This window comes from Tympanuchus pallidicinctus, unplaced genomic scaffold, assembly GCF_026119805.1.
Source record: "Tympanuchus pallidicinctus isolate F22 unplaced genomic scaffold, pur_lepc_1.0 scaffold35, whole genome shotgun sequence".
Lineage (NCBI taxonomy): Eukaryota > Metazoa > Chordata > Aves > Galliformes > Phasianidae > Tympanuchus > Tympanuchus pallidicinctus.
Genome location: NW_026294753.1, coordinates 601,291 through 625,594, shown reverse-complemented (window position 1 = coordinate 625,594; position 24,304 = coordinate 601,291). Strand labels below are relative to the sequence as shown.

Below are 24,304 nucleotides of genomic sequence, written 5' to 3'. Positions count from 1 at the left end.
CAGGTCCATCAGCTCCAGCATGAGGGGCTGCTGGAGAGCTGTGTGTGGAGGGAGCCTGGAACTGCTAGAGAATGAAACCGATTTAGGTGTGGGTGACACAATTATTATGTAAAATTATAGTTTGTGCTGTCGTCAGAGCAGCTAACTGAAGGTTACAGTGGGAGCTGTGTTACCGAGGGCTCAATCATTGTAATTACCTCCCATTAGATCACCTTCTTTACAACTGCAACATGGAAGGAGGGGGAAGTTACAGGAAGAAATTCCTGTCCTCGCACTCCATCCTCCTCTGGACACATCCTGTGGACAGCAATTAGAGGTCATTAGCTGGTGGGGTATAGGAAGGGCTGATCTTTCCTACCTCAGCGTGGTCCAGCCCAGCCCTGTAGGGATTTTCTGCCATCGGTGCCTTTTGGGATGCTCTGCTGCCCCATAATGCAGAGCACAGACATGGGCACATCGGGGTCTGCAGGTTGGGGGACACCTCTGCCTCATGCATGCATCAGGTTCACGTTGGCAGCAGTTGGGTTTGCCCTTCAGATGCTCAGGGAAGCTCTGAGTTTGGATGTCAGTGGGTGCATGAGCCAGTCGCGCTGTTACCCTCGAGCAGGACTTGCTCTGATTTGTGTTTTCAGCATTATAAGCAAAAGTGACAGTTTGTGCAAACAGCCTGGAATCCTGTCTGGAGAGACTCAGGTTGGATTTTTCCTGGTTTAATGAGGGCAATAACTACAGGCGAGCTTCGCTGTCAACCCTGAGCAGCAATCCTAGCATGGAGCAGCAACACTGCTTGCTCCTCCACAAGGCCACATGCCATGGCTTCAGTAGAGATCACCTGTGCCCGTCCCTGGGCTGGATGTGATGACAAGGGCTTATAGGGGGACAAGAATTACTGTGTAAGGCCATTGGGCTAACAAGCAAACCCAGTGCTTGGTGACAATGGGAACACACATTTGCATTGAGGCGACAGAGCTGTGGGCTGGAGGCTGAGGGCACTGGGCTGTGCCTGACCTTTTGGGGCTGGGCATCGATTTGAGGGGATCCCACAGTAAATCCCACGGCCATAACTCTGTGCTTTGGAGCAGCATGAGATCCCCACCCAAAATCACTGGGGCCAGCCTGCTCTCTGTGTGGGAGATCTCCAGATCAGTGTTTAATTATGACCATCTGCTGCTCCAGGCTTCAAATGCATCTCAGTGGATTTGGTCTCTATTTAAATCAGCCCCATTGGGTCTTCCTGGATGCTGGTTTTCTCGCCCAAGGCTCTCATTCTTATCTAATGTGGGGCAGTTCTTTGTTCCCCAGCTCACAGCACTCATTTGTATTCAGCGTTACACTTCACGAGCACTTCCCCTTTTTAATTGTGCTCATCATCTCCTAATAGTCTCAATGCTGTTGGGTTGTGGGTGGGTTTTTGGAGACTGCAGCATTTCCAGCCTTTATTGGAGGACACAGCATCGATCCTTTTCCATTAGAGTGTGAGGAAACACCATCAGAAGGGTGAAGCCCAATCAACCCAACACAACCCAACCTAACCCAACACAGCACAACTCAACCCAACACAACCAAACCCAGAGCCCTCAACAGCCCAAGCCCACCTTCCATTAGCCACTTGGAGGTTAAAAAGGGAAATTCTTACTCCTGTGATTGAACAAATCCCTCTTAAGGGCCAAGGCTGCCGTGTCTCCTCCAGCTCAACCCCAAAATGGGGTTTCAGGAGATATTTACTTAAGTTGGGAACTTAAGTAGCACGAATGGGAACTGCTGCCTTCATTATGCTCTTCTCTTTCAAAATCCAGGCAAGAGAAAACCTGCATGAGAGCCATGTCCCCATGCTGTGCCTTCCCTCCACCCCATCCAAGCATCTCCAATTGCAGCCCATCTCTTACAGGGATTAAGACCTATTTCTGCACCACTCTCCTCTATCCCATTAAGGGCATTACAGCAGCCCCAGGTCCTTCCATGTGACTCCTTCTGAAAGAGAGGCCATGCTAAGCCTCACGGAAATGGCCCTGCTTGGAGGGGAAATCCCCAGCACAGGGTGGAGATCGGGGTTTATGCAACATTATTTGCCCAACACCTCTGTTAATTCGCTGCCTGCAGGGCAGTAAGTTGGGTACGGGGCGGGCAGCTGCACCTTGGACCTTGTTCCTGCAACAGACGTAGCCCAGAGATGGGAAGGACCCAGCCTGGTCCTAAGGGATGTTGCTGCACGTTTCTACAGCAGCACTGAAGCCGCTGGGGCTGCCGGGAAGGCAGCTTTGATCCAGCCCTGCAGGCTGCTGTCTGACTGTGTTGTGCCCAGCTGTGCAGACACAGAGGGAAAGAGGCTGTGTGTGTGTGTGTGTGTGCACTCATCTGTGTGTGCATGCATGCATGTCTGCACACATACAATTGCATCTCTGTGTGCATGTGATCACACACGCATGTATGTTTGCATGTGTGTGTGTGCATGCAGCAGTTGGTGCGTGCTTTGTGCGCTCCTGTGCTCCCACATCACGCTGGCCGAGGCATGAGCAGCCAGGCCCTGCTCCCGTATGGTTGCCAGGGTGACAGAGTGCTGCTCCTGCACTGCCAGGATGCTCCAGCACCAGCGTCAGGGACGCTGCAGCCGTGTGCTGGGGCCGGAGCAGGGCGCTGTTGGGCTGACTGCTCCCACCAGGCGGGCGGAGCAGCGATGCGATGTAAAAGAGGTGCAGTCAGATGTGTGCTGTGGGGTAAGAGATGCTGAAAGCTGCAGGTGACACGCGCACATGCGTGCCTGAGTGCACCTGGTGCCTGAGTGCACCATGCATGCAAATGCATGTTCCATGAGGCACCGTGCGTGCTCACAGTGTGCCAGAAGAATTGCTGTGCATGCAAACGTGTGTGCCGAAGTGCACCATTTCTGCACACACGTGTGCCAGAGGACACCACCATGCACTCCGTGGGACTCAGAGCCAGCTCGGGGGTTCCTCATCCCGCCCCAAGGCAGCGCAGGGCCGAATCCTGCCCCGTGACTCACAGCCTGGTTAATCATTTACCTCCTCCACCTGCAGCCTCAGCCAGTGTCACTCCTGCTGCTCCTGTGGCTGAGGGGACCGTGGCTCACTGTCTGCCCACAGCTGGATCTGAGGAGGACTCCGGTGAGTTTTGCTGGGGCAGAAGGGCTGGGGACACGGGCAGGGCTCCTGGGCATCACTCAGCGCCACGTCAGTAGGTAGGAAGGGAAGTCCTGAATGCAACCCACAGAGCAACAGCGAAGGGGAATGCAGGCCAATGTACAGGCTGCATGGGGGTGAACCATGCCTGGAAGGTCACAGACTGCCCTCAGTACTGTCTGCGCCATCCCTGTACCTACCACAAAGCTTCCAGCTTGCAGGAACCCTGGTGCAAAAGTCCAGGATATCCATCAGTGCTGAGAGGGACCTGGCAGCAATGGGCCCAGGGCTGGTTGAGATGACATGCCACTGCCTGCCACCTCCATGGAGTCCAGAAACCTGCCTGCAGCACAAGTCCCTCTCCAAGGAACATTTTGGGGTTCATTTTATGTGTGGCCAGGCTGAGAACGCCCCATCTTTGTCTGCTGGCAAAGCAGCCAACCCTGCTCTTTCCTCTTGTCCTCCCTTACTGTCCCACCTCCATGTTCACATTTTGGTTCTTCATCCCTCCAACACTTCATCCCTCTTTCCATCTCGATCTTGGTTCTCCATCTCTTCTTCCATCCCTCCACCCCATCTTTGTTCTCCGTTCCTCCATCTCTTCATTTCTCCTTCCATCCTCATCTTGTTCTCCATCTCTCCGTCCCCTTTCTCTTTCCATCCCTCCATTCATCACTCCTTACATCCATCTGCCTGTCCCTCCATCCTTCCATTCATTCCTCCATCCATCCTTGCCTCACCCCCATCCCATTCTCCTGCCTGCACCAAGCACAAGACCCCCCCTTGCCCTTCACAACTTTGCTTTAGTCACTCATAGACGCGCTGCAGGAGGATGCTGGGTGTTGCACCCCACATCTCTCCAACCCTGCTGGAGATCTCTCCACCCCCCTTTGCACCCCACTGGCACTGCAGCCATGGGCTCAGCTCACCTTCTGCTCTTCCTTCCCCAGGCCAGAGTTGTGGGGCTCCCAGCCCACAGCCCCCCGTGAGCAGCACCCAGGGCAGTAGTGAGACACAGGGCCCTCAGGCCAGGCTGGAGGGCGCCCGGTAAGGATGCTGGAGGGTTTGGTGGTGGGGCAGAGGGTCCCACAGCATCTTTTTTTCCCATGATACTGCAAACGAGAGGAGGGGTTCCTAATGCTGAACTTCGTGCTGGGGATGGGGGAGACCCATGGGGATGGTAGAACCCCTGGGCAAGGTTTGCACTGTGGTTAGATCTCCATCAACTCCACTAACGGGGGGGACCATATCTCATCAGGGTTAGCATGACCGAGGTGGAGCCGGTGCTGGATTTCGCATCCTCAGGGAGGACTGGACGCCGCAATGCCCTACCTGACATCCTGGGCTCACCGGCAGGCGTCAGCCCCTCTGACCTGCCCCTCAAACTGGCCGAGATGTCCCTGAGTGCAGGTGGGTGCTGGGTGACGCATGGGGGTGGCACATGGGAGTGGTATCATGGCTGCTCACTGCCCTCCTCGCACCACAGGCAGCTCCCAGGAGATGCAGTCACCTTCTGCAGAAGTTCCCCCACCGCAGCCCCAAAGCCCGGAGCTGAAGGACACGTCCTAACCCTGCTGGGGGACTGAGCAGTGGGGTGAGGACGCTGCGGAGCATCCGCATCGCTGCCCTTGTGCCATGCAGCGAGAGCATCGCCTGCAGGAGAGGAGCCACGTGGGGACCTGTGGGGACAAAGGGACACTTCACTCCCACGCAGGGCAAGGATGGGGACGTTCATCCCACAGGAGGACACTTTTCTTCCAGAAGCGAGCGGCCAGGGGGGGCCTATGCCATGAGCAGCCCAGGGGGTCTGAGTGTTGTTCACTGTGATGTTTTGGGTACCACGTCTGTGTCCTGTCCTTCCTTTTTCCAGAGGGTGATCCAAGATCTCTTTTTTTTTTTCTTTCTTTTTTCTGAGGAAGCATCATCGATGGGCTGGGGAGGAGAGCCTCCCAGCAGCAGCCAGCACCTCAACAAGTGTTGCTCCAGAGTGCTCCTTGCATCGGGGGAGCAGGGAGCTCAGCTGGGATCATATTGCAAAGCCATCCTTGGGGACAGTGACATCTCTGCCACTCACAGCTCTGCTGCCTACTGAGCTGGGACTTACTGCTGGGGACAAAACACGTGGCCCAGCTCCAGAGCATGGCAGGGGTGAGCAGGTGGGGGGCCAGAGAAGGGCACAGTGCTCATATCTGTTCCAATCCCCAGGTGGTAACCTGGTGGTCACCCATAGCTCTTGCTGTGTGTGGACCAGTGAATGGAGTCCTAAGGGCCACCCAGCTCTGAGCAGTGCTGGGGGAGGGGAGAGCTGCATGGGGTGGGTGGCACTGAGAGCCACAGCGTGTGTCAGTGGGCATGGGCACATGTGGGAGTGAGTGCTGCTGGGGGTGGGCGCTGTGTGCAGGGGTGTCCGTGCACACGGGTGTCCGTGTGCGTAAAAGGCAGTGAGCAATGACCTGTGTGCACAGGCGTCCGTGTGCTTGTGTGCCTCTGCACGTCAGTGTCTGTGTTTGTGGGGGTCTTTTTGTGTGGGTGCTGCTGTGGGTGGGTGTTTGTGTCCATGTGTGTGGATGCCTGTGCACATGGGTGCCTGTGTGCATGGATGCTGGTGTGCAATAATGCCCGTGTGCTCACGTGTGTGATGCCCACGTGCACGGGCTGTCCTGTGCATGGCTGTCCCTGTGCACATTTGTTTGTGTGTGTGTCCATGTGCGTGCACATCCATGTCCTGTAGCCCTGCTGCACCAGGGGGATGCTGGGAGCCCCAGGGCCATGCACATTTGGGACTCTGATGCCCAAGGGTGGCTCTGGGAGGAGCAGAGACAGGTGACCCCTCCAGGCCTGTCCCCAACCTGTGGCACCTGGAGGGTGTATTCAAGGAGCACTGTGCACTCTGGGGGGGAGCTGTGTGACTCCCAGGGCCATGGTTGGATAATAAACTGTGTGTTTCCCTGTGACACAGTGCTCCGTGCTCTGTCCCCAGGGGGACTGGTGGCTGTCCCACTCAAGGGGCTCTCACTCGCAGCCCCTCCAAGGCCATGGGGAGGAGGCTGAACTTGAGCCCCTGGCTATTTTTGGGTGCCTGCAGTGACACCTTAGGGATGGAAAGAGAGACAAAGTGTCCCTGAGTGCCACCCAGGCATGGTCGTTTTGCCCCTGATGCCACCGCCCTGCAGTGCTGGGTATGGGAACACTCAATGGTTGCCACCCAATCCCCAAACCCAATGGACTGAAATTGGGCAGAAGATGCTAGACCCCCACAGGCTCACCCCTTCCCATTAACATGTCCCCAAAGGTGACAGCCACCTCCTGTGTGTCCTCCCGAGTTGGGGACACTTTAGCCAAGGGGACCCCCAGAGCTGTCAGCACAACTGAAGGGGCCAAGGGGGGGCGGGTAATGGGAGGAGGCTCATCACTGAGCCAGGGCTGTGTGCCCACTCGGGCAGGGGACACCAAATTCCACTACCACCTCAATCCCCTGGCATGCTGCAACCCGAGCCTGAAGGAGGAGGGGATCGTGTCCCGGATGTCACCAGCCCCGTGGGGACACACCCGTGGGGGAGAGGGGTGGGCAGCATCCACGGGACATGGGGGGCTTCAAGCCTGAACCCAGCAGAGCCAAGACCCCAGGGCAGCTGTTGGGATGGGGCCGATTGGAGAGGGTCCAAAAGGCGTTAAACTGAAATCACCAACGATGGGAGGGATGGGGACGCGGCCATCCTCACCCTCACCGTCCCCGGCACGCACACACGGTCCCGCGTGTCCCCACGGATGCTCCCGTGCCTCAGTTTCCCCCTCTCCATCCACACCTCACCATGAAGCACGCGGCCGTCGGCACCGCACATCCTCACCTCCACGCACCCACGCGCGTCCGCGACCTCCGCGGGGCCGCGCACAGCTCACGGGCAGGGGACGGGGGGCGGAGGGGGCGGCCGGGGGGCGGTGGTTGGCAGCGCTGCCCGTCCCCGTCGGGGTATTTCTGGAGCCTCTTCCCATCATGTGATGGGGCCGGTATTTAAGGAGCCGCGGGGCCGGGCGGCAGCTGCGGGCGGTGCGGCGCTGCGGGGACAGACGGACACGGGGACACGCGCGGCTTCGCCATGGTGGAAGCGTTCGTGGGCACCTGGAAGCTGGTGGACACGGCCAATTTCGATGAGTACATGAAGGCGTTGGGTGAGTGGGGGGTCGGCAAGGCGGAAATCGCCGTTTTTGCAGCTTTTTTTTTTTTTTAACGGGGGAGGGGGGGGGAATCGTCGGCTGCTGCGTGGGTTTAAAAGGGAAAAATAAAAATAGAAATAATAAAATATAGAAATAAAAATAGGAAAGAGCAGCGCGGTGCTGTGCTGGGGAGGGGCTGCTGCCGGGGTGGAGGGGAACGGGTGGAATCCCCTCCCTGAACCCCCCTGCAAACCCGGTGTGGGGGATGGGCTGATGAAGGGGATCCCAGGGGCTTCGTGCCCCCATCCGCTGTCCTGAATCCTCCATCCCTGGGCAGGATGAGCCCCAGAGGGGTCTGGAGGGGTGGTGACCACAGGTGCTTCCCATTCCGCCCAGCCATAAATGTGCAGGATCAGACCCTGAATGATGCCCAGATCTCCCCCATAGTACGGCCCTGTGGGGATGCAGTGGGTCCCCCCCATCGAAACCCCCCCCCCAAAAAAAAAAAAACAGGAGGGGCTCTGGGGTGATGCATGAGGACACCGCATTGACCCCCTGTCCCCCAACCAGGGGTGGGCTTTGCCACCAGGCAGATGGCCAGCCTGACCAAACCCACCACCATCATCGAGGTGGATGGCGACAAGGTGACGGTGAAGACCCAGAGCACCTTCAAAAACACAGAGATCAGCTTCAAGCTGGGCGAGGAGTTCGATGAGACCACGGCCGATGACAGGCACGTCAAGGTGAGGGAGCCGGGGGGCTGCTTCCTTCCCTCCGCCCTTTGCACCCCTTGCCTCCACTTGCAGCTGGGTTTTGCGGAAGGCGATGCTGTAACAGAGAGGCTGTGTTGCAAAAGAGATTTGGGGGCCACCACGGAGCTTGTAAGACACAAAACTCCTTCCTGCCCCGTGGGGAAGCAGGCACAGGGCTGGGTGTGGAGTGAGGTTGGGCTGAAATGGGGTGAGTGCGAGCAAGGCGGTAGTGCCAGGCAGACATTGCAGCATACCTCTGTCTTCATCCTCTGCTCCATCTGCTCAGCCTATCTTGGTGCCATCCATCTTGCTGGGGAACCAGAGCAGCAGTAGAGCACAGGTTTGACCCCTAGGAGGTATTTCCATGCACAGCTTTGACTATAACCAGCCTGCCTGCTTTGTCTCGTGACAGCTCTGCCCCAAGCTTAGGGCTGCTCTGCTCAGGGTGGTGGAAACTATGCTAAAAGCTCTTTGGCTGCTGGTGTGTGGCAGGGACGTGTGAAGCAGCCAGGGACGTGCCCTTCAGACACCTCTCGGCTGGCTGCCAGAGGGCAGACAATGAAATGGGGCCCCATCTGACAGCCCCCAGGCAGCCAAGCAGGAAGCTGTGGAGCAGCTGGGCTGTGGGGTGCTCCAAGGGGAGGAGTCACCAAACTGGGGGGGAACCAGAATGTCTGGGGTGCAGGGAGAGGAGAACTTGAGTTCTGAAGGGAGCTGAGCTGCAGAGCACCCAAGCGATGGGGACACCCAGTGCATTAGGACATCTGTGCTATGGGGACATCAAGAACTTAGGGAGCTTTGAAGTCATGGAGCTTCCTAAGTGATGGGGACACCAAGCCATGTGGAGACCTGAGCTGAGAGGACATCCAAGTCATGGGGACACCTAAACCATGAGGAAACTCAAGCTGTGGGGACACACTAATGGGGAGAGCTGAGCTTTGGGGGCATCCAGCCATGAGGAGATCAAAAGCAATGCAGAGTCCCTACCCATGAAGGAAACTAAGTGGGTTGCAGGGAAACACATCATGGTGAGACCCGAGCCATGGCAACACCCAACCGTGGGGCGACTAAGCAATGGGGAGACCTGAGGACATGCAGGTAATGGGGAGCGCTAAGCTATGGGGACATCCAACCATTGGGAGATTCAAACTATGAGAAGACCCAAACGATGGAGAATCTTAAGCCATGCAGAGCCCTGATCCATGGAGGCCTTGTGCTGGATGGACTCAAGCCATGTCAACCAAGCCACTGGGTCAGCGAGATGCAGCAGCACCTGCACTGTGCTGGGGACTTGAGCCATGGGAAACCCAGCCCTTGGGTGCCTGTGCAGCAGAGTCACAGGGAGGTTTGCAGAGGACAAGAGGCTGGGACAGCTCGGGGCATGTGGTGCCCTGGGCTGGAGTTGAGAAATGTCACTGGAGGCAGAGGACTGGGTGCCAGGCAGTGGGGGGATAGCAGAATAGAGCTGAGCAGACAGTGCCACTTCCCATGCTGGCACAGCCAAGCCCTCTGTCACGTTAACCTTGGCACTGGCCGGGCTCTCAGGGCTGAATCAACAGCAGCGGCTGTGCAAACAGGAGCCCGAATGAGCAAGGGCTTGTTCAACAGCTCAGCTCAGCACGCAGCTGTGGGGCAGGGAAAGCAGGGTCACCATGACAGTGGCTCCTGGTGCCAACAGGGGCTACGATTGTGACCCAGCTGGTGTCCTGGGCCAAGCTGGATGAGTAGAGCCAGGTGGGATGCTGGCACCCAGGGATCCTCGAGGCGCCCTTTGCTGGTGGATGGGATGAAAAGGAGCATCCAAAGCTGCGAGGATGGAGCAGCAAAGCTCCAACTGTGAGGGTTCTGCTCTCTCTCCACAGTCCTTGGTCAAGCTAGATGGAGGCAAGCTGGTCCACGTGCAGAAGTGGGATGGGAAGGAGACATCACTAGTGCGGGAGCTGAAGGATGGGAAGTTGATCCTGGTAAGTAAATATAAAGGATTTTAGATGGGCAGATGCCCGAGGTCCCACCCAGTGCTCACAGTGCTCTTTTCCCCCAGACTCTCACCATGGGCAGCATTGTCTCCACCCGCACCTACGAGAAGGCATCCTAGAGGCTGCCCCAGCTCCCTGCCAGCTCCAGCGTTGAATCGTCTCTGCCTTCCCCGCGCCGTGCGCGGCTCACCACACTGCAGGAGCCTTCCAAAGCCACCGTGCCCTGACCCTGCGGTCTTGTGGGGCTGGTTGGGGTGAGGGTGTTTCGTTTGTTATTATTTTTTCCTTTTTTTTAATGGAAGAACCCATGTGGAAAAATAATAAAAGCAATGTTGTTACAGAGCTGTGGCTGGCGTGCTTGGGAAAAAGGCTTTTGGCAGGTGCACCCATGGGCTCTCGCCGCCCCCTTTATTTGCTGCACAGCTCACGTTGTCTTCCCCAGGGCAGCCATTGGGCTCACAGACACAGTAACATGTGGGAAAAACCCACCATCAGCACTGGTGAGCCCACCCTGGTCCCACTGCACTCAGGCTCTCTGCCACCCATGGCATCAGCACTGCAGTGCCAGGTGGACACGCAGCCCGTTCTTGTGGAGGGGATATTAGTTCACTGCAATGGCAGCTCTGCTATAAATCATTCAGGATACGAGCACACGTCACGCCAACCAAAGCAATCCCTCCCCAGCGCTAATCCAGACAGGTGTGCCTGCCAAAGCATCAGGCAATGTGACGTGCCTGGCCACAGAGGAGCTGAGGAGTCAAGGTCAAGAGACGTCAGGGCCTGGGCTGGAAAGGGAGCAGCCCAAAGTCAGGCTGGCCCACAGGGACCTGAAGGAGTTCAGGGGCTGAAGCCCTGTGCCCAGCCCTGCTGTGCTGAGCAGCACTGGAAACAGCCCCACTTCAGCAAAACCTCCCTGACCTTCAGCTCCAGTTACAGGACTCACCATGCAGTCGCTGCTACAGGCCGTCACCAAAAGGCACAGCGAGCCCCACTGCACACCAGTCTTCTTGTGGCATCCTCACCCCAGGGCAGCCCTGCAGGCTCTGGCAAAGGGCTTCTCCCCTGCCCGGTTATCAGAACTCCATAACATCCCATCTCCTTCCAGGGAGGCAGCTCTCAGCTTGCAGCCAAGGGCTCCTTTATCCACTCTCAAGATGAAAGCGTGGAGCGTGCAAAAGAAAGAGAACAGTACAAAGTACACCTGGAGATTTGAGAGATTTATTTTCCATCCTTTACAAAGGCAGCAAATACACCACAGTTAATGTTTACTTAAAATATCACCGCTCGCCACTTCGCTTCTTACTCTGCCACTTTCAATGTTTACAGACAAAAAAAATGAATGCAGCAGGGGGAGAGTTTGAGTACCAAAGCCAACCTGTGAACCGAGCCCCTCCAGGCAGTGCCTTGCATTGGGAAAGGAGTGGGGTTAGGGCACAGATAGCAGTGCCCTTCCTCGGAGCTGCTGTGCAGCAGGGCTGTGCTCAGTCACTGCAGCTGCACCCATCCAACAGAGCATGTGTGCAGGCAGGCTGGGGTGCAGGACACACAGCTCCACCTTTTACAGGCAGCTCCATCCGGGACTGACGTCACAGCTCAGGGCTGCCGCTGACCAGCGGGGTGGGGACAGCTTACCCAGCCCAACAGGAGACTACAGGACAGAGGGGCTGATGAATGGGTGTAGTTAATTAGACTATGCTGGCAGGCACGCCCACTGGCCTCGGTGGGAGAAAAAGGCAGCCCATGCCTAAGGTAACAGAGGAAAACTCACAGCGAAGTCAACAACTTGAACAACACAGGCTGAGCATTACTTTTGGAAGAAGGAAACTCCTTGCCTTGCTGCAAGAAGCACGCTGACTTGCTCCTGCTTGCTCCCAGCAGCACATTCCAGGGATTCACAACAGCAGTGCCCCTCTCTGCCTGCTGTCACTCTTTGGTCTTCTTCTTATGCTTCTTTTTCTTCTTCTTCTGAGCCTTGCTGGTCTTCCCCGAATGCTTGGCCCTCTTGCTGGCTGGCTGAGCCCCATCGCTGTCCGAGTCAGAGCTGTCTGAGTCAGACTCAGAGGACTGCTTACTCTTGTGCTTCTTTTTCTTCTTCTTCTCCTATCAAATAAAGCAAAACAAATACAGCTTTGCACGTGGGAAAACCGTCACTTGTGTTCACCAGGGCACTGAGCCACTTGCTGTCGTGAGAATCTGAAAAGCTGTGAGAGAAGTGAGCCTGTCCCGACACGACGACGCACGCAGCTGCACGGACTTTGCCCATAGCTACAGCAGGCACTGCCTGACAGCTGCAGGACAGAGGTGGGTACCGAAATGGAAATCCCAGCCCGAATACTGCTAGTCACATCACAGAGATCTCCACTTATCTAAGGCTGTTCCTTTTTATAGGGGTTGGCAGGAAGAGAAAACTTTCACCAACCAAATGCGTTTCTAAAACAGCCGGCTGGAAGTGAGAGCTATCCCTGCTTCCCCACATCATCAGCAGCCCACAGCCTGCCAGGAAAAGCACACTAACGCACTGGAGCACTAACAGCAACAACGCCCTCCTCCTCACTGCAAAGTCCGAGCGCAGCCAAAATGCACAGGAATGGTTTGGAAACCTCAGCCATCACAATCATTACCTGGGAACCACAGAGAGGGACGGGACGGTCCTGCAGGGCCTGCCAGCACTCCACAGCCCTGAGAGCAGCTGTGCTGGGGCGGATCCCACACCTCCCCCTCCCACCCCCCCAAGGCCCAAAACGTTTTTCAGATGTGAAGTTTCCCTTGGCTCTCCCTGGAGGGGAGATGGGATGAGGAAAGCACCCTTTGGCAATAAGTCTCTTTGCACAATCTCATCTCCCCACCACGTGGCAGGCAGAGGTTAGGGGCATCGCTGAGCCCCCAGGGCTGCATTTCTGTGAGGCTCTGAAACAAAAGCTGTACAGTGCTCAAGAGGGACCTAACATTTATAGGCAGAAAAAGCCCAGCTGATGCTTGAATACATCATATAAGAGGAACTGAGCTTTGAGGCACTGAGCAGTAACTTCTTAGCACAGATTACTCTGAAATCAGTACTGCAGCACACTTCCTCCCAAAGTCGCATCAGACAGAGAATCTCAAGGCAGACAAAGCCTATTTAACAGCGTGGGGGTGGCAATTTGTATCGAGTTAATTAGACAGCAGGACTGAAGGGGGAATGCCATCTGGCTGTGCAGGCAGCACTTGAAGACTAGCACCAGACCTGCTGTGCCCCACACCACAAGCAGCTGGGCCACCACCTGCAGGGTGCAAACCACGCAGCACCAGAGGGGAGCAGAATAGCAGCACCATGATTCTGGGAAGTAAATTAAAGCACCATGCAGGTGAGCAGGCCCAGGATGCAGTATGTTGTAAAGCATGCAGAGACTGCGTCCAGCAAGCATTCCGTCCAGCAGCAAGCACTCACAGCTTCCCTCCACAGTCGGATCAACACTAAGAAAGAGACTTTTCTCTGCAGATGCCTACCGTGAATTTTCATTGCAGTTCAAGCACATAAAAAGGATGCAAGAAAAGCAGCAAAATGGAGTTTCACAAAGCAGAGATGGGCCAGCAAGGCCAGCCATGCCACTGCAAATGCCTGTGATAGGCTTAGACAACAGCAGTGAGGAATGCAGCCCAGCCAGCAAAGCTTGCTGCTCTAAGCCCTACACTGGTGTTTTTGCTTGAAGCGTGCTCATTCCTGGACAGTGTGTGTGCTAACTGCTCTGACCTGCATACGGTAAGACTGGGCACAGACTTTCCCAAGCTTGCTGAAAACCAGCAGCCAGTTGCATTATCCAGTTACACAGGCAAGTCCAAGATGAGCCTTTTCCCCCATCTGCAGTCCAGCTGAGGGTTGGACTCGATGATCTCTGGAGGTCCCTTTCAACCCCTACAATTCTGTGATTCTGTGATTCCTGTCCCCCCATGCACACTCTACCACACACATCTTATTCAGACTTGCCACGCTGCCACAGTTCACAAGCACTGCGCTCTCCATGCCCAGTTTGGGCCCAAAAATGGCTCTTGCTGAAAGCACCAAACACGTGGGTTTGCAAAAACACAGCTGGAGTGGAAGCGAGCTCCTGGAAACAGCCTCCAAGTGGGGCAAAAGCAAAGAGCCACTGCCAGAGATGGGCACTGCTACTGACAATCCCAAACTCAAATTCAGTGTTTGCCATATAAAACGTGCTTTACATTCCACCATGCAAGGAAGCATAACATGAGAAGCCTGGAGACCCCAAGCTAGCAGCTCTGCTTATTTTCAATGCCAAGTGTTTCCAATGACCTCAAGGTCACCCGTGGGCTTGCAGCAAAGCTTTACTGGAAGAGGCCTGCTGTAAATCACACCCCTCCTTGGCAGGGCTGATTGTGCCATGCACTCACTTCATGAGGAAACTCAAGAAAGCAGTGAGCCCAAAGGCTCAGTTGTGCAAGACACAGGGCCACAGGCAGAACAAGTTTTCTGGAAGGTCTCCTCTCTTAGCTAGCTGCTCTGTGCATCCACAGCCAACCCAGAAGAACAGTTAAGCCAAGGAAGAGGAAAAGAATGCATGAACAGGCAAAGGGAACATCACCATCAGCCACGGGTACACAAGTGATACCTGCACAGAACCAGAATGACTCACGTGGGCAAGTATTTCTACCTGCTCCAACAAAGCTGGGATCAGAACTGGGTGCTGAAGATCTGAATGCAGCACTGACACCGTGGGCCTGTCCTGAGTCACTCTGGGATGCCTGCAGCACTGCCTGGGGCTGGCTACACACCCACCCCACCCAGGCAAAAACAGCCATCCCAGCTAAAAAACTGGAAAGCATCCACCTAAAGGAAACTCGCTTCACAGAAGGAAGCCTGAGAAAGGCAACGTGGCTCACCCACAAGACTGCAAACGAAGAAACCAGTACTCGTGTGAGAAACAGTTGTTAAGAACAGAAAAATAATAAATGAGGTAAAGATGGGGGGGAAAATCCCCTGTAATAACTGACTTTTCCATCCTGACTCTGCTTCTGCTGTTGGCTTGAAGGTCCTCTGGCAGCTCACTGTGACAAGGGAGGATGTTAAAGCCAGGACCATGTGGTGTGGAAGTATTCTTTAACAGGGCATTTCACCCAGCTGCTGGCAGCCCTCCAGTGCCTCACCTCATGCTGTAAAGGGCAAGCTGTCTTCAGATTGCTTGGGGAAAAAATGCAATGAGCCCAGAGAAGGCTGAGTTCTCCCCTTCCTCCCCACGAGACATTCCTTCCATTAGCTTCAGTCACTTCCAGGCAAGCGTGGTGTCCATATGAATAAACCAGCTTACAGGAAGACAAGCTGAGGGGTGCATGTGTTTCATTTAATAACACATCCTCCCCTAAGAGTGGGGACACAAGCAGCCCATCTAAAAATCTCAATTCAGCATGGATAACATGCCATAGCACCAGACAGACACTCAAATAAGGACAAAGAAAGAAGGAAGCTAGTAGCTTATTAAATGTGAAACACAGCAATTATTTTAGGGAGACCACGTAGCAAAGTCAAGGCACAGCTTAGAGCTGAGTATCAAACAAGGAGTCATCTCAGACCCCAGGGAAGATTCAGAGAACCACGCTGACTGCACACCTAGCAGCCTCTTGGCAAGTGTCAGTTTCTGTAGCTCCACAACAGCACCACCATAACTGTGGCAACACCAACTTCACTACCAAGACTCACACGGCAAGGGCAGAAGCAAATCACCACCATCTTCCTCTGAAGACTGTGAAGAGTTAAATCTCCCAGGAAAAAGGACGCAGCGTGGAGAATTTTCTCAAGCTTTTCCAGTCTGTGAACGTGGTGAGAAAACTGGAGAAGACCTTAACTAACAGTTTCATCCCAGAGCTTGGGAAGCTGTCTCAGCATGCGTAGGCTGAAGATAAGACAGGATGTCACATCTGTCCCCTCAGGATTACAGGGAGAGGTACCCCAATAACAGAGGAAAAGCCACTAGACCACAGATTTTAAGTGCCAGCATGCTGGCACAGGATGAGCAGCACTCAGCTGCATTCCCATGCTCCACTGGATGCCAGGCTCACTCTGCTCACCAGGACCTACCTGCACTGCACAGCCTTCCTCTGGTTTACACGTCAGTGCCAAAGGAAATGTCCAAACTCTGCCTTTAATAACAGCAGCAAAGCCTCCCCAGGCCCAGAGCTGCAGATGGGTCTCCAGAAGGGATTGCTGCTGATGGATGAAGCTGAGCTCTGCTGTTCTCAGGCACACTCAGGCACTCCCTCAGGACTACAAACACTGCATTTGTGCAAGCACTGTGAGAAAATTTTGCCCAAATTTTGCCCAGGTTCAAATGCTGGCCCTCTCTGACCATCTTTACAAGTACAAAGACCATCACAGTTCCTCATATGCACTGCACTGTTCAGTACCTCTATTACAGTTCTACCAAAATGGAACAAACTTGCTTCAAAATCCCTCAAATACAAGGAAAAAAACAACTGTGTTGAGGGATGGCACACAGAAGCTGAGCAGCTGGGCTACAGCCTGACAGCCCTGCCTTTCCCATTGCCAGGTGTTCTGAAGAAGCTGGTACTGTGAAAGGGCACCACACTGCTCCAGGCCTCTTCCTGTTCTTTGTAAGACAAATTGCTCGGGGCTACGTTCTAAGAACCTTATAACAGCTCATTCCTTCTACAGGTATTTGATTTTGAGATAAGAGGGGAGTGTCCACAACTCTCAAAGAAGTTTAAAGAATTTTTTGCCAGCACTTTGTGGCCTTGGTGTGTTTAGAGCCTTTATGTCTGTCCTTGTGATAAAGGAAAATGCATTTCCAGCTGTCTGTCCTCCTGCATCCTGTGCAGGTATTCCTAAGTTTTTATTAAAAAATACAAAATAAAAAAATCCATCTCTCAGTTTAATATTAAGCAAGACTCATTATGTAAATAAAAATATATATTTTATCCCTACTTTAAGGATCAGTTAGAATTTATTTGATGAGAAGAATCTAGATTATGGCCATTTATCAAACAGCAGAAGTCAGAAAAGCATAAGAAAGGATGTTAAAGAGAACAGCATTCTGTGTGAAGAGAGTGGATTTGACTGCAGTGCCCCAAGCTATTGCCATTTCAGAATTAGGAAAACAAGTACCAGCAACGGGCAAGGACAGATGAGCTTGATGAGTTACAGGTCATTGAACAAACAACACTTAACAAGGTGTGGTTTGAAGTGAAAGACAACAGGAATACTTCATGGTAATCTTTTACAGGACGGGAGAAAAAGCTGCAAGGATTGCAGAAAAGCAACCACAGATCACATTTAGCACACAATTCCAGTGACCATTGCAAAACCACAGGTCATTTTTGTCAAGTTCAAATTAAAGATACTCCTCCTAGTGCTGAAACAGCAGTTCTTTCCTCGAGGGGGCAAGAGAGAAGAATCAGAAGGGTTTGGTTTTTTTTCTCAGCACGCCTCCCTCCTACGCAAGCTCAGCACAGCCACGATGCCGTGTTCCCATAGGAGCTCCTTCACCCTGTGACCCACAGAGTAAAAGTGAAAGGGACACAGCAGCAGCCTGCACAGCTGTCAAGGCTGCTCAGATGCTCTCTGGTATTTCCACAGCACAGTGACAGCACCAGATGAGCTTCTGCCACCAGCCAGCGTTTTCTCACTGGTAACAGGAGGCGTGAGCACTGACATGGCGACCTGAAAGCAGGAAGTCTTGTACCCACCATCATTCCAGAAGCTGATGCTCTCTGAGTGCAGAGAGCTCCACTCTGTAAATGTCATACAGTTCAGGCAGAAGAGCAGAGTACCAAAGAGCTTTGTTTTCATCTCCACTGTGGGACGAAGGAGATTCCAGTGGGACAAAAAACACTCTGTTTTTTCTCCAGGACTCCCACAAACCAAGTCTACAGCAACAAACCACCATACAGTGACTCTGGGGATGGCATGGACACAAAGCAGAGAGTCAGTTCTCCAGAGCATCTCTTTAAGGAAAGCGTGGAGGGTGGGAAGAGCACTCAGGGGACTGCAAGGAACTATCAGATCAGGGACACAGAAAATGCATACAGTGAACAACCTGGACCTATTACTACAACACTAAACAGCAGTTTCCTATCTACCAAGCACCTCTCTACTCACTAAAAATATATTTCCACACCTATGTAACAAACATCAGATGGGATGAGGTTTGCAAAGCAATTCTCACTAGGTAGACTGAGCTATTTCTATTTTGTGCAAATCCTCTTGGGGATCCAGGCAAGCAGGGAAGCACAATGATGGCTCCCAGACAAGATCACAGCAGGCTCCCAAGCCAACAAGGGAGCTATTCATTTCAAGGATCCCACATCCTGCCTCTAGAAAGCCCAGTTTTATTTTCCAGCACTGGAAAACATCTGAAAACTTTTGATCGCCTTCTTGAGAAGGGAGAAGATCAAAGAAACAAACAACATTTAAAGAAAGGCTGCTCATTCACAGACTGAAAACCAAAAAAAAGTAATTCACAGCAGTGACCCACATATCCTGCAGTCCCAGCAGGGCAAGGCTCCACAGGGAACCCCTACAGGCACCAACGTGATAAAGCACCATTTGTGTACCTCCCAGTACAGGTTTTCCCAACAGCACTGAAATAACAGCTACACTGTAAGACAAAGTGAGCCATCACAGGTAAATCATCCTTGTTCTAGATGGAGAAGAACTCCAGGTAGGAGAAACGAGCTCCACTGAGTTTCTGCCAACAGCCTGCTCTCACAATGGCAAGACAGAAACTGATGGCTGAAAGTCACAGATAGGCTGGGATCTGGGAAACAAGTCAGTTCAGTTGACTGCCTCCAAGACCAGAAGAGAAAAGAGGACATGTATGCTACACTGCAGCATAACACATCGCAGACAAGCCCAACACAATTCTTGAATGAGAGCCACACTGGGAAGCAAAGCACATCTCACTGCCTCTTCCAAAAGTTCCCCCCTTCTTCAGCCTGACCTGCTTCTAAACACGGGAAATCCCACTGCCTTTCCTGCCTGTTGCACCTCTCTAGGAAAACAGAATGGTTGTAAGGCTGTGGAAGAAAAAAAAAGAAAGAAAAAGGCTTTGGAAGAATGATGGATGCTCATGATGTGAAGGTGACTGACAAAATGTTCACTTACCCAAGTCTCAAAGCGGAATGTTCATTTCTGTGCAATGAGGCACATCACCAAGCACTCCTGTTTTAGATTCAAGTTTCTTCTACTTTTTTTTTTTTCCTTAATTAAATCAGAAACCAGCATTCAACCATTCCAAGATTAAGATACCAAACCATAAAAGATCCCTGGAAATTTGTAACTTTATAGCCTGGAAATGGAGTATGCTTCCTGTGCAAATACAGTCTGTGATTTTACCCTGGCATGTACACATCTGTCAAGTTCACATCACAGATTCTGGCAGGGCAGCAGTGGGCATTTGCTTCAGATTAAAGAAAAGTGGTTGGATAAGAGCAGCAAGAAAGAAGACAAAAGAGGGCTGTTGGCAAGAAACGTGGAAATTCAGGAAACCTAAGTAAGTTCTATGGAGCTTCAGAATAAGATGCCTTTCTTACTTCTTCTGAGAGCAATGCACTATAACACAGCTTAGGGACAGTTAACAAGAATAAAAGGACAAGAATAAAAGTACAAGAAATGCTGCAGAGTCTGCAGAAAAGGCCGCCATTCAGCTAAAGAACCCCCACACAACTGAGCCATTTCCTCAGCCCAGCACTGCACTCAGTCACGTGCTGCAGATCACAGGTGAACTCAACAGAACCATCTTGTCTGGCTCACCTTCCCAGACGTGCAGTAAGGTACCTCATACCTTCTTCCTTTTCTTTGAAGAATCACCAGACAAGCTGCTCTTCCTGCGTCTTTCACATTCTGCTGCTGCCACCTCCTCTTCTTCCTCTTCTGGAATCAGGCTGTATTTGGTCCCTCCAGGCTGCACGAAACACTCCTTGGCAAAATGACCTGCAGAAGAGAGTTTGAAGGAACAACCCTTCTCCATCCTCAGACGCTTCTATTTTGTACAACTGCACTTCATGCACCCAAAGTGCCAACAACAACCTTTTTGTATTAGTAGCCACAATACAACAATCTCAAATGTACTTTTCTTGTCCAGGTATTTGTATTACTTTAGCATGCCCTGATTGAAAAATATGAGAATAGGTGCAAAATACAACATTTTGGAAAGATTAGACAAAGCAAAGCTAAGAGACTCGATATGAACAGGAAAATAAGGGCAAGGACTTAAGCAGCACGAAAAAGTATACATGGAAGGGACAGACATCTGGTGGGGGAGTGGAAGAATGCAGGACCTAGGTAAGTTTGGGGGTTTCTTTAGAATAGAATTTTATAAGGCCACTGCACAGAATCATACTGGTGTTTAATAGCTGCCTTCCTATCTGCCTTTATTAACCTTCTCCAAAATAGCATCAACTCCAGCCTTATCACTTACAAACGAGAAGTTGGGTGCAGCTAAAACTCAAGATACAAAGAACGACCTCAGCACTTGCAAAGCTACTGTAGAAGTACCACACAAGCCAACTTCTCACTGCTGCACTAAGCAAAATACAAAAGCCTCAGGTAAAAATGCTTACTTGGAGCTGCAAGACAGCTGCTTATAAACTTACACTGCATTGCCAGCAACTAATCAGTCAAGTCATGTTCACTGACCTTTCCTACCCTCATTAAATGGTCTGGTGAAGGCACGCATTTATTTCTCACAAGGCAAAACTGGAATGAAGCCTTGGTTATAAAGACAAGTTAACAAAAACACAGGAAGAAGAGAACCCAACCTCAGAAGCAAGCTCAGGGATGCAATTTTAAGAAAAACACCTTCTAAAAGTAATTTACTTGAGTCTTCACTTTGCACAGTAATTAATAGAAAATGCTGCTCTCCTCAAAGCAGAACTTAGCCATTACAAAACAAAATGCAGTTCAACAGCCATCACTACAATTCCATCCATAGGTCACTACCTGGTTGGAACCAGGCTGTGTCAAAAGAACAAAACAACCCCACAGAAACATACCTTTGCAGCCACATTTCTTGCACACAGTGTTCAAGACAGCTTCAAGGGTGATCTTCTGACTGGTGTAGTCCCTAAATGTGCGTTTTTTTCTCTCATCCTGACTGGGAAGAGAAGACAAAGCTCCACTTTCAATCTCAACCCTTTTTACTCACACACAGGCAAGCTAAATTTCCTCCACTCCTTCCAAACATTGCTCTAAAAGCACAATTAAGCTAAATCAAAGAATAGAGCTGACCACCTATACATGAAAATAAACCAAATCATTAAGAGCATGTTACTGCTACCTTCTATTTCAAGATCAGCTGAACATCCTCTACACAAAGCAAGCAAATGCTATAAGCTGCAATTAAGTCCTTGACAGTAACATCTGCATGATGTAGGTGAATACACACACTTCTCCAGTATGAAAATAAGAGGTTTTTTTGAGCTGCAAGACATGGCACAGGAAAAAGTAGAGAAGGAAGCTCTGGAACATCTGAGCAGTCGAGATTTGGTTCCCTACCACTTACAAGTGAGTCTGTGCCCATCTTGGATGAACAGCTTTCCCAGAACAAGTGCACAACCACCACTAAATGCAAGAACCAAAATGCTACCAGGGTGCACAGGGGTGCAATTCACTGCTGGAGTGAAATTCTTGCCAGCTTCTAAGCAGCACAACCAAGGAAGCACCTTTAGTCAGCCCCCCAACCAGCCAGTGCACTGCTCAGCAGCTCAGGAAGAGCTTTTCTCACCCTCTGAAGGAAGGAGGACTTTGAGGATAATTATGGCAGGAAGGCTAGGAAGGAAAGGCAGGGAAAAGCAGGCAGCAGCAACCTGCACGAGCTGTTACACTCTACTCAGTAGATTTACCTACTCAAGGGAAACATTGTTTGGATCAAGATCTTTCCCTGTGCCTTGGTTAACAACCTTCATGGAAAGGGACAGCTTCAGTTTGTCATCTTTCACCTGGAAGAGAAGTAAATGGAATAAGAAAATGACACGATGCTAATTAATGCAATCCATCTGGAGGCTACAGAGAAGAAATGAAATTGGTAGCAGAGCACTATAAAGAATACCAACCCAAAGCAATTCTGTTCTATCATACTGTAGCTGCATTTTCAGTGTAGAGCATTCCAATAAATAGAACAGCTTCTGCTTAAGTAGCTGACCCAGAAAAAAAGACAAGATCACTAAAAGTCTTTTCAGATTAACAGAGGATCTGTATGACCAAACCCACACCAGGGAAGAACTGGAAGCTCTCCAATAAATCTCAAATCTCCACAGGGGAGATCCCCCAGATCAGAAGCTTAGCAAAACTGCATACTGAAAAATGAAGTTGTATGAGCCTTCTCCTTACAGCCCTTCACAGCACGAGGTGAGAACGGGTGTGCAGGAAGGAGTAGAATTCTGTTGCTTTTCAGTCAAAAGCTTTAATGAAGGCCCCTTTCCTGAACTGCATTATTTTGAGCCACAGGTCAGCGCCCAAAGTCACATCTGAAAGCAGGTACAGCTCAGCCACTAGCAAAAATCAACACATCACACCCCTAACAAAGCCATGAGCCCCTGCACACAGAATTTCCAAGTTCACTGTTCTTACAACGTACTGTACTACAATATACAATATCTACACAGCACAAAAGGAACGAGAATTCAAGTTACCTCTTTTCCAATGAGTTTCACCCATACTTTGTCTCCAACATCTACTATCTCTGAGGGTTTATCTATGCGGCAGGAGGACATGTGAGTCTTATGAACAAGGCCTGATGGGAATTTTGGAAGAAGGGGAAAAGAAAAAAATAAAATTGTGCCCTATTAAGAAATAATACTAGAAAATAAATACTATTCATTTTTTTTTTATCTTCAGCTCATCCTTTTTACCACGTCTACTTTTGTGTATGTGTGGTAATGTCAGCACAATAATATGTGCATGAAGAAGTACAGAAGCACAGTTTGTTTAGGCTCTGCACCTCAGAGCTTCTCTACAGCAGACACATTTCTGCCCAAAACCTTTATTAGATGTGATACAAAAGGAGCTGGGCACTTTTGGATCAGTGGGAAGTGACTATTTGTTGGATAACAGAACAACAAGCTACCATTGCTCCTTCTGTAAAATCACTTGGTTTCACACTGCATGTTTCCCACAGCTGTAGACAGAGCTTGAAAACAGCCATGATTTGTTTTATCTGAGTTTTATTTCAGTCTTCTGCATTAAGCTCATTCAGTACGACCAGTAGAGAAGTAAGCAGTGCAAACCATTAAGTTGTAGTGATTCCCTGCTTTGTCTATATTTAAACATACCACACTTGGGAAAAAGCCACATCTAAACAGACCTCAGCCTCACATGCAAGCATACCATCTAAATTCTACTTTCTAAGAGCATCAACTGCTGCCTTGTTTTTAAAAAACACTTCTTCTAAAAGCTGCCAAGTGCTTAATTCTGAGGCTGGCTGTTTGGCTCGGACACACCAACACGTAACCGAGTCCAAACAAAATAACAGAAACAAACCTTGCTTCCTGCAGCCTGGGATTTTTATAAATGCCCCATATTCTGTCACAGCAGCCACCTGTGAAGAAAATGAACATATTTAAGAGCAAGCCCTTAAAACACACCTGCTCCCAATAAAGTGGCTAGAACACACACGACATCCAGAGGGTTCATGTGATTTCCTAGAACTCTGGGCACCACAGCAGGTTACAGCCAGCACTGCTGGCTAAAAAGAGCAGATGAGGCCAGCTACTCCTGTGCTACCCAGACAAGCACCTTATAGACGCTTATACACACACGTGAGCGCACACACACGGATGTATACAGAAATCGGCCCAAACTAAGCAGCGCTGAGGAACACAGCCGCACTTTCCTCCGATTCCCAGCGCTGCGCTCACACACCTCGCCCTGGAAGATGGCGTAGAGCTCCGGCAGCGGCTCCATCACCTAAGCACCGGAGGGTGACACACTGCAGGGCCTCCAGCGCCGCCCACGGCATCCGCGGCCGCCTCCCTGCCGGCTCCAGCTACCGCACCGACACTAGAGCTGCCTGAAGTACAGAAGGTTGATTAAAAAAAAAAGCTTCCCGTGACCAAATCCTCAGACAAACCCACTACAAAGTCACATCTCGCTCGCTGCCAACATTGACCCACCTCCACACCACCCTCACCCGAGGCGCCCCCTCAGCCCACCAATCGCTGCGGGAAATACTGGCGGGAGCCAAGAATCAGCCAATCGAAGTGACCGATGTTATCTTGCGCCCTCCCCTTGACCTCTCCGGCGTCAGCGCGGCCAATCCGTGCGAGGAGCGCGCGTAGCTTT

The 24,304-nt window shown here is 51.6% G+C and overlaps 3 protein-coding genes across 4 annotated transcripts; 2 read left to right on the top strand and 1 right to left on the bottom strand.

The window, feature by feature from the left end:
* Window positions 1–2,899: 2,899 nt before the first annotated feature.
* Window positions 2,900–4,978, top strand: LOC128088556 (transcription initiation factor TFIID subunit 4-like). The gene is made up of 4 exons (XM_052699249.1): window positions 2,900–3,122; window positions 4,088–4,184; window positions 4,396–4,547; window positions 4,624–4,978. Exons 1-4 carry the CDS (start codon window positions 2,915–2,917, stop codon window positions 4,704–4,706), a joined length of 540 nt encoding a protein of 179 aa, XP_052555209.1. The 5' UTR covers window positions 2,900–2,914; the 3' UTR covers window positions 4,707–4,978.
* Window positions 4,979–7,164: 2,186 nt separating this feature from the next.
* Window positions 7,165–10,362, top strand: FABP3 (fatty acid binding protein 3). The gene is made up of 4 exons (XM_052699254.1): window positions 7,165–7,307; window positions 7,863–8,035; window positions 9,907–10,008; window positions 10,086–10,362. The coding sequence occupies exons 1-4, from the start codon at window positions 7,235–7,237 to the stop codon at window positions 10,137–10,139; spliced, it is 402 nt and encodes a 133-aa protein (XP_052555214.1). The 5' UTR covers window positions 7,165–7,234; the 3' UTR covers window positions 10,140–10,362.
* An 862-nt stretch (window positions 10,363–11,224) lies between these two features.
* ZCCHC17 (zinc finger CCHC-type containing 17) lies at window positions 11,225–24,168 on the bottom strand. Of its 2 annotated transcripts, none has more exons than XM_052699245.1 (7): window positions 23,852–24,168; window positions 23,504–23,561; window positions 22,657–22,757; window positions 21,872–21,963; window positions 21,019–21,119; window positions 19,809–19,957; window positions 11,225–12,120 (listed from the first exon to the last, which is right to left on the bottom strand). In XM_052699245.1, the coding sequence occupies exons 1-7, from the start codon at window positions 23,924–23,926 to the stop codon at window positions 11,944–11,946; spliced, it is 753 nt and encodes a 250-aa protein (XP_052555205.1). In that variant the 5' UTR covers window positions 23,927–24,168; the 3' UTR covers window positions 11,225–11,943. The 2 variants fall into 2 exon arrangements, with proteins under 2 accessions (XP_052555205.1, XP_052555206.1); XM_052699246.1 differs by having other exon boundaries at window positions 23,885–24,167.
* Between the last annotated feature and the right edge of the window lie 136 nt (window positions 24,169–24,304).